The sequence below is a fragment of the Platalea leucorodia genome (assembly GCF_965183815.1).
Source record: "Platalea leucorodia genome assembly, chromosome: 5".
NCBI lineage: Eukaryota > Metazoa > Chordata > Aves > Pelecaniformes > Threskiornithidae > Platalea > Platalea leucorodia.
The window spans coordinates 67,002,012-67,015,550 of NC_138827.1; the positions used below are offsets into that span (position 1 = coordinate 67,002,012).

Here is a 13,539-nt window from a genome sequence, read left to right on the forward strand (position 1 = left end):
TGCATTCAGAGCTGGGCTCCTCTAGGAAATACGAAAGGAGCAAGAACTTTTTTTTAATAATATTAATATTCTTAATTATACAGTATATAAAGCAATGTTAATGCTGCCCAGTTAAACCAGCAGGCATGTTAACTGATATATCCAATAAACTGTAGCACTGTTGTCAGTTCTGTCCTCTCTATCTCTTTCTGCTCAAAATAAATTAAGAGAAGATGTCAAGCAGGAATAAGAGAAAAAGCCTTGGAGAAGGCATTATTAAACTCCTCACAAAACATAATATATATGTTTAATACTAAAGTGAAAGATCCCTAAAACTAGTCAATAGCAAAACAAGAATATGCTCAACAATACTTGCATCTCAATTCTTTGGTCATTGTGCTTGCATATAAACAAACTTTCTCATTTCTGGCAACATCTATCATAACCTCCAAGGCCCACTGCGCATATCTGAAAGATCTTTCACATTTTTTTCCTCCATCAGCAAGAAAGTATTCTTTCAAAGTTTTAACTAGAAAGAAATCTAAAAGTAAAATACACTGTAAAAAGTGGTGTTAGGAGACACCGCTTGAGAAAAGAAATCCAAAATGGATTCTACTGTGCAGCTGTATAAAATCTAAGCTGTGAAGGTGAAAAATTAGTGTTAAAAAAACTTCACAGCCCTATAGACCAAAGCTGTTGCTTTTCATACTTGGCTGCTTTTTTTGTTCTTCGTGAGATATTAGAAAGGCTCCCATTCCATTGATAGGGCCCCTCGCACTAGGGAAGCTCTGCTTGGTCCCAAGCCTGTCATCAGTAATTACATACAAATTCTGGTATTTCGTATCTAGAGTTCAGCGGCACAGGGATAAAGAGCATGACAGTGATGATACAAGCACCTTCAGAACAAACATTGCAAATCCAGATGAGTTGGTTAAAATCGAATTACAAAAGAATCCAAATGTCTTTCTCTAAATGTTCAAGCTAAGCTACCTCATCACCAACTCCACCACTGTCGGAAACATAGAGCAAGTGCCAAATTATGAGCAGGGCATAACAGAATTTTACTTTCTAGATGAGATTTTAGTGAACAGTTGCCACACAACGATTGCACTACTGTTTTGGAGAAACCAAGAGAGAAGGTGTCAGCTACTGGCACTCCTGGGGTTCATTCCTCACTGAGGACAGGTCAGTTATGGAAAATAATAGCAATAACCAACTCTTATAACTCAAATTTAATTTAAATGCAGTCTCTGATATTATATTACCATAACCACTCTAAAGTGCCTTTTCTACTATTTCTGAGGCCACTTGCAACAGAGCTGCGCTAAATGTCATTAATAGCTGATACTTCCTTAATGTTACTTTATAAATTAATCAACCTTTGGCAAATTATCAGCTCATTCATTCTAGGTTCATGAAATCAAAGCTGTATTTACGGGAGGCTGTGCCACATTGCCTGGATAAGAGGTAAAGCAGTGAAATTCCTCCCACCTCCCCCTTTTGTTGTTGTTGTGGTTTTTGTTTTTTTTTTTTGGTCTGGTTAAAAAGATTTTACAATACTTTGAGGAATGTTTAAACAGGGAAAGTGATGTAATAATGCCTGTATGCTAAAACATAGTCAAGAGAAGAAAAAAAGCATGTCCAACCACTTGCATCACAAAGACTCCTCCGTTAACTACTCCGATTTCCTGAGAGCTCACACTTCAAGTGAGACTTTGCTTCAGTGATTCCCCAGCGATGGTTTTTACAGAATATTACCTTAGAGTGCTTTCTAGTCAAAGCTCTTTATCAGTGCTCGAGGCACCTGGTTGAGGAAATACTGCATGCTTCATATGGAGATAGAGATGCAAAGAGAGACTTGAAAAGAGGAGAAAAAAATGTATCCTTCATAATGAAATTCTCTTCTCCTTCAACAACCTCAGAAAACATTTATACTAATCATGGATTATAATACTCTGCTGATGAAAATCAGAGATTAAAAGTAACTTTCAAACATGCATCTATACTCCAAATGTTGTTTATTTTGTGCATCTGGATAAATGTTCTGTGGAGGTATGGTCACAGCCACTGGATATCTACCTTTACATGAACGTGTTGGAGCGAGCCATTACACCTCAGGTTATTCAGTGAAAGTAACATTATCTAAAACTTCTCAAGGATCCAATATGATAAGCTAATTCATGGGTTACATATTTATAGAAATTATTTCATGCTAGTAAAAAAAAGAAATCATAGGGTTCCTGCTTAGGTAATAAAGGCAAACAGAATCTGTCAGTGTGAACCTGTCAACTTCCCTCTTCCCAGTCCCTACGTACCCTGTATGGACACGCATATGGACAACCTGGAAAACAGCAAAGCTCCTACCCCTTCAGAAGGAGGAATGGAATGTGAATTCTTGCCTGCCTTGCTACAATGCAACTTTATGGCTTGTCCAGAAACTGTTTTCTATCAGCGATAACTTACAGCGACACTGGGAATTGGCTAAGTCACATTTTATTCAGTCTTGAATAAAAATTCTCTTTCTCCGGAGTCTCAAACAATACTAGTTAGGTAGCTTTCATAGGACTGCAGGTGACTACTTCATACAAATTGACACCTCTCTTGTAAAAACTGGCACAAAGAGGGCAGTATTCAAAATACCTTTATAGTCCTCTGTGTAAAATACTTCAGGAGAATGCATTGCAAATGAGTTATTCAAATAGCAACAAAATAAAAGTAAATACTTCTATTTTTAATTTCCTGGAAATGAACTGATACGGGACACACTGGAAGGAATTCTACAGAAAGGAAACCACTTGCATAGCGAGAAGCATGTATTTAATTAAATGCTTTGCAAAGATACATGAAGAAAGCTATGTGCATGACTTTCTTTAGGGATGGCCCCAGCTGTTTATTTTTTTTTTTTTTAAGGAACAAACAAAAAACGTGGAGAGCACAGATGCAATAAAGAAACAAAAAAACCTAAGTAAGTTTGTACCCACATACTTCACAAAATAAAGCATGTTAGTGGTACAAAACATTCTATATACTGTATGACCAACAAATAAATGCACTGTAACATTGTTCTCTCAAACACCATAAGCCTAACAGCTAAGCTCTGAAAATGACAGACAGTAGGTGTCTTTATTTCATCAGCCTTCTACAGAGTCATTTAGCACCATCATTTTTTTGCTGTTTTTGCCCTGCCTATCTCCTTTCTTGAAATAACAACAGAAGCGTAGCACCTTTTAACATCTAAAGTAAAAATAGGAATATTAAATGCATCCCAACTTCCAGAGATGAGGTAGCTCATGCTAAAAAATGATGGAACTTTCTTGCCTTGACAACTCAAGGCCAATAAGTCAAATTACTGGTGATGCATGTCTGGATGTCAGCTAAAAATAATTATTTTTTTAAACTTTCTTTCTCTTTATTAGCAATTGGTCTGGTATACATGTGAATGATTTGCAACGTACATAAATTGGCACCGTATATAAGACATCTGTATAATTTGATGTGTAATGGCTTCTTAGATGGGCAAGTATTGGAAAATCAACAAGTATTGGGTTTAAGATGTATTTTGAAGATTAAGGACAATTTAATAGAATTACACAGATACATTGTGAGAAGTGAAGTCTGGCCTTAAAATTTAAGATATGGGACACCCCTATTGAAAACTCATATTTACCCCAGTAGTATTTTTATTTCATAAATTAATCATGGCTATAGAATACTCTTCTGAGCAGACTATTACATAGGAAAGTGCAGGAAAGACAATGCCAAATTAAGATGATCTTGTCTGAAGAGATTTTCTTCTACAGAAGACATAGATTTCTGTTCATGACTATCATACTGGCAACCACAGGAAGACAAACTGGGGTTGAGGAAGTAGGTATGATTGAAATATAGCCAACGGTTCACAAAAGTGCTCTACTTTTCTGTTATTCAGTATGCATCAAAGCAAAAGAAATAATCCTTAGAGCTTTACATAGTCCCACATTAAAACTATCTATTTTGAATACCTGTAAATGTCAAAATAATTTGAAACAAAAGCGAGGAAAAAGATTCATATTACTTTTAAAAGGTGGTCATCAATCCTCTTAAAATTGTACTAAAAAGTTGGTTTCAATCATTTAAAACGGAAGGTTTGTAAGTAAAATAAATATTCAAAAGGAGGCTGGGCATTTAAAAAGAACCGTATATACAATGCTGATCCAATATCAGCCATTACTTCAAGAGTCTCAGGATTAACTTCAATCAGTCTAAGTTCACGTGTTTAATTGCTGCTGTTGCTGGGTAGTGTGTTTATTTCCCCCCTTCCTCTTACACAAAGCAAACCGGCCCAATTTCAATTCCAAATTCCTGGTCGGTACTACCAATGTCCACCGGTGCAATATCTATGATAGGTAAGCGTGCCACATTTTGTGTTCTGTACTCAAAGACAGTCTTGCCCACGTTCCCATTACGTTTCTGGAGGAGAGAAAAAAAAAAAAAAAAAGAAAAACTTAGGCCAGAGCTCACGTCAGAAACAGCCTAAATTCCAGCTGGCGAGTCAGTCGTCTGGTAGTTCGGAAGGATCTCACTGTATCTTCACTAAGCAACACACCTCCGCCTGTACTGCACCTTGGTTATTTTAAAATGTATATATCTTGCTTTTACACTGATGAACAGACCCGTCAGATTGACACAGCAGGATTTCCCCCTCGAGCTGGACTGATTTTTCTTTATATTATGAAATTCTTCTCTGTGTGTTAATATGTGCCTGCACGCATATTCTTGGGCTATATTACTTTAGAGCACAGAGCGTACTCTAACTTATTTCGGAAAACTAATTTTAGAAATATTTTGCCAGTATCTTGGACTTGGCTGAGAATGCTAATGAACACGAAAGATTTACTACTTGCTGGTTTTTATGCCCACTAAGAATTTTTGGGGGGAACATTTTCCTTTCCAACTCAGTCAGTCACAGTACCAATGCGTTTCCTCCAGTGTATCGCTGCAATAATCTTACCCATCTGGCAGACAAATGCTTGAGGTTATCTGACCCCTCTGTGTGACTCCACACAGAGGTACACAAATACTGGAAAATGCAAAATGGCAAGATACGTATGCTCACTAATAACTAGTAATTTGTAAATATCCTCTATTGCGGGCTTCTATTATGTGAAGCTAGAATTGTAGTAAAATACCTATTTGATCAGTTACTTCTACAATTCATGGTGAAATTCTGCAGCATTTTAATTACCCCATTCTATGGATTTTTTTCTAAATCAAGGAAGAACTGAAACCATTAAAGACAAAAGTCCTTTGTCTCCATAACAAATGACAAAAACCTCAAACTTACAGAACAGCTGTCATGCAGAACAGTGTATCTGAATCGGCTGTTCCCCTCCGCTTTGATCTCCAGGTCATTGGCCCCTTTCAGAATTACAGCTTTTTTCAGGTTCTTAGTCTGGTCATCCATGTACCCAACACTGTTTTTACAAAGGTAAGTGATATTCTGGGAAGCTTCCTTTGATAGGAGGCGCAGGAATGTCATCTGAGTGACAGCTGTATCCCCGTACACAAACTGTGAAGATAAAGAAACAGATCAACATACATTACATGAAAATTCATTAATAGTTCATGAATTTTAGAAACACCTGCCATTATCATAACCCTTTCCAGACATGACTAGCAGGAGCCCTATTACATAAAATCTAAGAATGGTTTCTTTTGTCGTTTGCTGCCAGTTGAGGACAAAGAAACCTAGGCATCCTGTAGCAGGGACCGTTCTGGAGAATTTTGACTGTAAAGCTTTGCAGCTGAACAACTGAAAGGCAGTTGGGTCTCCGCAGACATGCCAAGTTCTGGAATTAATTCTGCCTTCTTTCAGAAAGGGATTCAATAAGAGCTAAACCTTATATATGAAATAGTGCATTAGAGCAACCTCAAACTAGATAAGAAATGTCAAGCACGGAAACCCCTTTTACAGTGTACTTGCTATGTTGCAACTTTAGCAGCTTGTTTTCTGTAGGCTTTCTATTGTATTTAGAAGCATGACAAACAGTCAGAAAGTTTGACTATATAAAAATAACTATAGATTTGCATATGGACTTTATCAACTAATTAACTTACACAGAGGTTTGAAAAATATTTTACCATGTGCCACTGTTTCTATAAAAACCAGAACCAATTTTTCTACCAATAACCAAAATTCTAAAATTCCTGAGATGTTTTCCCTATCTGTGCAGGTTTCATGTTATTCATGCTTTGTGAATCATTTGGGGGAAAAAAAAAAGTCACAAATGACTAAAAACGTATACGTTTCTCTGATACTGGTGAAGAAAAAATAGTCTTATGCACTGACACTGTCATTTTTTACAAAACATGTTATCTCTGTTCAGCAATCTCAGACATGTTTATTATTTAGAATCTGTAAGGAGTGCTCATGACTATTACACAGCTCATACTGTTAGTTATCAAATCTGACAGTGTTTTCAAAAATGAAATACCCTTTTATAGTATTCATGACGATAATTTCTTCCTCCAAAGCACGTCTGACTTACAAAAACCCTACGTGTAGCTCTGCAGGCAGCTAAACGTCAACTGTGACATCTTGGGTCATGGCAAGTTCTCCTGAATTTAATAATAAGCGAGAGCATCTCAATAAAAGCAATCAATAACACATCTGTTCTCAATTGTTGAGGTTCTGAACTGTCATCAGGAATCCAACTGATAACAGCACTATTATTTTTACACACCAAATACTTATTTTAAAGATATTTAATTCCTTCCTGTGAAATAACAACTGAAAATATTTTCTGTGCTTTTGATTTGATGAACTAGGAATAAAAATGGCAAAAGCTTGTTACTTAGTTATATACTTTGCATAGCATAAACTTCTGTTATTTGGCAGGATCATTGAGCCTGCTTTTAGAAGTTACCACAAAGGGAAAACCCGACAGAAAGCTAAGAGTGGAATTTTTGTCTGCCTGCAGACTGATGCATTCGGCATGGAGCGTTCTGACGTATATGATAACAACCATACTTTTTTAAAAAACAGATTAACTGAGAGGATTAATAAAGTAAGCTTTGTATTTTTTAGCAGTGAAGAGCTTTTGGAAAAAAAGGGTAGAATTCAATTAAAACAGCAGTGATTTAAATCATATATTAAGATGAAAGTATACTTTTTAAGGACAAGGGTAGTGAGTTACTGAAGTAGACTGCTAGAGAAGAAGTTTTTGGGATCAAGAGAAATAAATCTCTTCCAGCAACGGTATACTTATAGCCAATCCTGCCTTAGATGCACTTGTATTGTTTCTCCCAGCTCTTTCCTATAATTATTGTATGATAACAACCAGTTGCATATAAGCCAGTCATCAATAGTTATACTGTTCTGACTGTAGCAGAATCTGCTCAGAATAGCAGATGAAGTTCTAAACCAGAAGGAAACAAGTTTCACAAAAGTCAGTTCTTGACATTAAATATATTTAGTTACCTGTGATCCCCTGTTCATATCAAGGCCATACCAAATGGGCTTTACGTCAGATGACCTGCTGGCCCACCATGTTTTACGTGGTATAGTAGACGGGTTTGCAGAAATACAGGTCTCTCCAGTTTCCATGTTGCAATATACTTTTATAGCATCTTCAACACATCCCTGGTTAGGATCAATCCAATATTCACCTACAAAGAAAATAAAATGTAATTGCATTACATTATTAGGGTTCTTGAAATAACTGGGGAGATATAAGCAAAAGTATGTCATGACAGTACAAAACACAAGGAAAACAGGCATATATTTCACATAATCTGATGCATGTTTTGATGTGTGCATCAGGTATACACTATAATGTTACTTCAAGATACAAGCTGATTAGTATTTCAAAACTGGGGAATGCAGACTTGCAAGTTGTTTAAGGTTAAGGTTGTTTAAATCCATTGCAAAGTTTCTGGATGCTCCAAGTGCATAAAGAACACACAATGGCTAGAAGACAGTTTTCCCTACATAAGAGAAACCAATGGCAGCCCCTCCTAATGTTGATGTTGGAGGCAAAGTTTCAGGAAACAGGGAAAAAGCTGGTAAGGCCTGCCACAAATTATCTCTACCTTCCAGTCTGTTCTGATTTATCACTGGTAATCCATATAAATTAGGGAAAATGCTAAATGGCACATTAGTGCATTACCACCTACAAATTGCCACCATGGAGCAGCAGCAGAGAATTCTGGATGGAAAACACTCACAGGTTATCAGCCCACAGGTAACGTTTTGAGCTAACAGCAATTAAGGAAATATTCACAGCTGGTGTACCACCCTAGCTGTGTCCTCATGTAAGCGGTACTCCATGGTGAAAACACTTTCAGAAGTAGTGTTCCATGGAAATATAAAATATTTCAGATTTTAAAATACATCTGAATAAATACTGAATAAATAAATATGGGATACATTAGAATATATACTTCATTGGCAAGAAGAAGTTTTCAGACTCCTAGTGTGAATGTCAATTTAGACCATCAAAATCTGTATTACACATTTTTTCCAGTGACCAAGTATCTACTGGAAATAAGAAGGAATCATATGGTACATAAAGGAGATGGTGCGTTTATACGCACCGCTCTTCTTGGATGGGTGGCACAGCTTCAGGTCATCGCAAGTCCGTGCTGGGTGCTTCTTTGAACCATCTGGGCTGCGCATAGTCTCAATCTGGCTGCTCAGTGACTTCAGTGTGGCATGGACTCCTGGGTCCGTTTTATTATGGTCATCTGGGACTGCTTCATCTTCAGTAAACTCTGGTAGTGGATCTGCCATAGCATCATCATAGTGTCCCATAATGTCACCAATGGCAGCAGTGAGATGGCCTGGAGGTCCTGGAGGGCCAGGAGGGCCAGGATCACCTGGTGGACCCTAAGATTAAAAAAAAAAAAGGCAACAGATGCACAGCAGAATAAATACTATGCAACATGATAGCAAAGCCAGCCACTAAAAAAGCAAAACTTCACGGCCAGTCACCCTAATGCGCAGGGAAAATACAGATACAGATAAACACATTTCCAGGAACAGGGGTTAGAACTGCATGTGAGGTATTCTCTCAGCTTCATGCCCTCTCTACCTGTTTTAATACCTTGCTCAACTTTTTCTTACTCCTAATTTCAGACTTAACAGCTGGAAAAAGTCATCAAGGAATGGCCTCCTTATTCCACTTTTTAAGCCATCTGTCCCTCCTGGTTCAAATCCCTGCCTAATAACTTTATTTCTTAAAATTCCCAACAGCTGTGAGTGATTTTGAGAGCAATTTAAAATTCCTACTTCCCCTGAGATGCTTCAGGCACATTTTCAATTTAGTAAAGCCATGATGGAAAATTTGGCACTAGAAATATCTTTACATTTATCCTGCACAGTGCTGAGCTTTCCGGCCAGAGGTATGTGAGACACAATCTACATCATCCTTACTTGGCAGAGCAGATGTTTTCCTGACTACGTATGCTTTCCTGAATGACTCGCTGTGAGATCCTTCTGTCAACCTGAATTGTGACACTTGGGGAGGTAAGTGAGTCTTGAGACAGAATGTATCTGTTAATAAACATATCTCCACCTGCAGGCTCTGCCAGCTCTTCTTTGGCAGCAGAAAGTCTGTAGCATACCTTCATTGTAAGTTTGATGCTCTGGTGCGTAAGATGGTACATCAGAACGTGGCATTTCCTGTGAGAGTGATTACTTCAGAAGTCACAACTAGTGCTCCAAATGTTTACTACAGAGCACACACTCAAACTAATGCATGCTGCATCTGACAAATGAAATCTTAACTTTTATTTATTTCTCGCTTTGTGGTTCCAACTTATAGTTGCAGGAAGCCATCATGGAAAGCAAAACTAAAGTTACCGGTATGTGATATTTCTTGTACAGTCTCATCACACAGATGAAGGATCTGGATACACATTACATTCTTACGCTCTACCACAGACTATTCATTCAAGTCTTGGTGCCTCGGCAGAAGTGGAGATACTGGTAGTTGGCAGAAATTCAAATGAAGTAGGGTGAATATTAGCACATGATAAACACAGGAAACACCATGTCTTACAAGACAGAAAAACAGCAGAAACTGCCTTCTCTGTCTTCCCCATTATTTTATTCCACCTTTATTTCACCTCTTCCACTTCTTCCCCAAAATAAGCAATACCAGTCTTTTAATTCTTCCTGTGATCACCCAGATGGCCCTTTTCTCAAATCCCTCTAATTTTCTAACCTGTCTTCCTTAGGATAGCATAATTTACGTTTTATGACTTAGAGAACTGCAAATTGGTAAATGTGGAATATGCCTGGGGTGTTTAGCAAAGGTTTAGCACTTTTTCCAAAATGGTCAAACTATTTTTCACTAGTTGCGAATCAGCTCATGGCTGATGTCTGTAAACCTCAGATCAGGCTGAAGGTCAGCTGAGCTGAGTGTTAGAGTTTGGGCTGTTCATTTGGACTGAAGGATTTCCTTAATGCAAGGCATGATGGAGTATGCTCCTGGCAATCAGTCACATGGCTGTTCTAATTCAGTGTCACCTCTGTGGGCCTACTGACTTTGTACTACTGCTGGTTCCAGATACACCTACTGACCTATGCTTAGGCCTGAGGTTTTAGGACCCAACTTGCCAGGCAGCCATGTTGAACTGCAGATTCAGCACGATCCAGTCAGCTAATTGCAGAAGTAGCCCCAGGCTGGCCTAAGGAGAGCATAGGTGGATGAAACTGGGATCGTCACAGGTCCAGAAGATGAAAATGAGTAAGAAATGAGCCCTTTCAATACACAGTTACCCTGGCTATTTGTTGCAGAAACTGTATCAAATGTTACAATTTGTCTTGAACTCATGGCTGCTTGAGAAAGTGATGCAATGGACTGTAAAAAATCTCATTATTTGAAGGTAACCTTTTCCCTCCATATTCCCATTAACTTACCTCAGGTCCAGCTTCTCCTACACTCCCTCTAACACCGGGAGGCCCAACTGGCCCAAGCGGGCCGGGACTTCCATCTTTGCCAGAAGGACCGACTGGACCTGGAGGACCCTAGAAAATATAAGAGAAAGAAGGAATGTATTTTAGCTTTTAATAACAAAGTTATACAAAACAGCCCTTTACAAGCAATATCTTTTCAGGAAGCAATCCAATTATTTGTGTTTATCACCAAACTTTTAAAAATCACCCTTTTTCTTCTTCTCTCAAAGTAAGAAAGCAGTTTCAATGCTGTACTTTTGAAGTCAATCACCTCAGCCAATATACCTTGGATCAGCTGTATGTTTTTTCCTAAACCATTTAAGTGGGTTCAATTCCAGGTGCTACACAGACTGGAGTAGCTGCTGTACACCCACATGTATACGGACTCAGAGATATACTGTCACTTGGGAACATCCAAGGGAGTCACGATTCTCCTTTACTTTTGGATGAATGACATACATGGGGGTATGAAAGGCAGAGTAGCAATTAGCAGAGCTGCCACATATATGGCTTTGCATTAGCTGCAGCAAAAGTGTCTGTAAAAAGAGACTGTAGCCCTGTAGCTATTCTGAACTGACCTTTTTATCTAGCTATAAACTACACTTATGTCAAAGCTTTACTATATTAAACAAAGTAATGTCTCTCAGCAAAAGACAGTAGGGTAATCACCACATGATACTGAAGTCAATAAAAGCCAGTGAAATAAAAGTGAAGCAGAAATAGAAATCTGATTGTGGAAAAAAACAAGCAAGAAAAACCTTAAACCTGAAACATTACACTCACCCGAGGACCAAATGGGCCTGGAATGCCAGGACTGCCCTGTTCACCAATAGGACCCTAAAAAGAAGAAATTATCGTATCATTATGACATTTAAAGCATATTCCTTTAGTTTTGAAGATTAGTGTGTGATATACACAAGTCTGTATGAATTGGATTATAATACACATTAACAATGGGTAGTACCTTTCCCTCTTACGATTCATTTTCATTCTATTGTTCTCTTTTGCCACAGAGTAACAACTGTAATCACAATTTAGATTAATAGAATTTACTGGTGCTCGGCTATATATAATTATTTCTGCAGAAAAGCCTTGCTTTCATGACATTTAGAATCAGACTGGCTTACAAAAGAGTAACTGACAACACTATTATGGAGTGGAAAGATGATTTGGGTGTTGGGTTTTTTTGTTGACTCTTTTCCTGCATGTTGAAACTTCCAGCTCTTGCACAGGATCAGTGAACAAATGTAAAAAAAAAATAAGTTTTGCATGGCATTTCCATTCGATTGCCACTGAAATCATGAAGTTCTTGCAAATATTAGCAAGAGATACTATCACAGTCCTCATGGGATTTTGCATTTGATTCCTTAACTGTAAAGAGTTCAAACACTAGCAAAAAGCATTTCACACCCTAATGTGGTTATCTGAAACTATCAACTTTTGTTATCATCTTGTGCTGACAGGTCATAGATTGCCAGTGATCGGTCACTGCAGGACTGGCACAAATGGAACAAGAGTAGAACACAGATCTTGCGAAGCACAGGTTTACCTCATCGGGCAATAGTATTGTAAAATTGCATTAAAAATATTAGCAAGTACAGACAGCCAGGCCACTCGCAAACACCTTGTGGGAAAAAAATAACTCGTTTGCTTTTTTCTCATTTTAAATAATGATGTTCCTGATACATTATTTAACTATGAAGGAAATAAAATTATAGTAAAAACAGAACAACTTACAGGAGGACCAGGAAGACCTTGAAGCCCAGTGAAACCCCTGTGTCCTTTCTGGCCCCTATCACCTCGATCTCCATTGTCACCTTTGTCACCACGAGGTCCTTGGGGACCCTGTAAATATCAGTGATGAAATGTAAAATTCTGAACTGGAAAAAAAAAACCAAACTCAAAAACCCCTCATTTGCTTTTAGACATTGCATTTAGACCTCCTTCACTTCTAAAGCTAGAAAGAAGGCGATGCTGGGGCAGCTCCAAGAATCTTAATTTTTTACCAAAGAATAAGTAAATAATTACAGAAAATTGTGTTGTGCTTAATCATAGTTGTGATAAATTTAGTCTATTTAGCTTCATAATACAGTCAAAAACCCCCTGTAATAATGATACTAAATAATTTACATAACAAAATTGTTAAGATTGAGAAATTTCTTTGCCTTACAGGATATTGCAAATTATTTTCATAGATGAGATGATTGAAATATTGTGGATCTCATGCCGACTCATAATGATAAAATGTATTTTCGGTATGAAATCCTCCATGTTGTATCTTTACTTCTCACAGTTCTTTTCACCTTCACTATGATTAAAGTACAACTGAAGTTACATTGCCTAACTACAGACAACAATGTTCAGGCTTCCCAGTACAAATAGCTTGGTTCTATTACCATCACAGTTTCATTTCTGGTATTTTTGATAGTTTCAAACTTTTCATGCTAATTCAAGAATTTTTGGAAAAAATGGCTTCTGCTTTCAATTCTATATTTCTCAGCCCAAACTGCACACTAAATTTCTCAATGCCAGATTCCAAATAGTTTATCAATGGCATCATTATCACTAACTACCCAATAAACTTTTCCTGTCTCTCATATGACATCTGCTTAGGGACAGGA

The 13,539-nt window shown here is 37.7% G+C and overlaps 1 protein-coding gene across 1 annotated transcript in view; it reads right to left on the reverse strand.

Moving 5' to 3' along the window:
- Window positions 1-2,780: 2,780 nt before the first annotated feature.
- COL5A2 (collagen type V alpha 2 chain) overlaps window positions 2,781-13,539 on the reverse strand; it is a gene marked incomplete at its 5' end in the record, with an annotated part of 80,721 nt that continues 69,962 nt past the window's right edge. Inside the window, 7 exons of the mRNA XM_082311444.1 lie at window positions 2,781-4,428; window positions 5,303-5,527; window positions 7,439-7,626; window positions 8,554-8,845; window positions 10,883-10,990; window positions 11,702-11,755; window positions 12,656-12,763. Of these exons, the coding sequence (XP_082167570.1) occupies window positions 4,282-4,428; window positions 5,303-5,527; window positions 7,439-7,626; window positions 8,554-8,845; window positions 10,883-10,990; window positions 11,702-11,755; window positions 12,656-12,763 (1,122 nt within the window). The 3' untranslated portion in view covers window positions 2,781-4,281. The remainder of the gene's footprint in view (window positions 4,429-5,302; window positions 5,528-7,438; window positions 7,627-8,553; window positions 8,846-10,882; window positions 10,991-11,701; window positions 11,756-12,655; window positions 12,764-13,539) is intronic.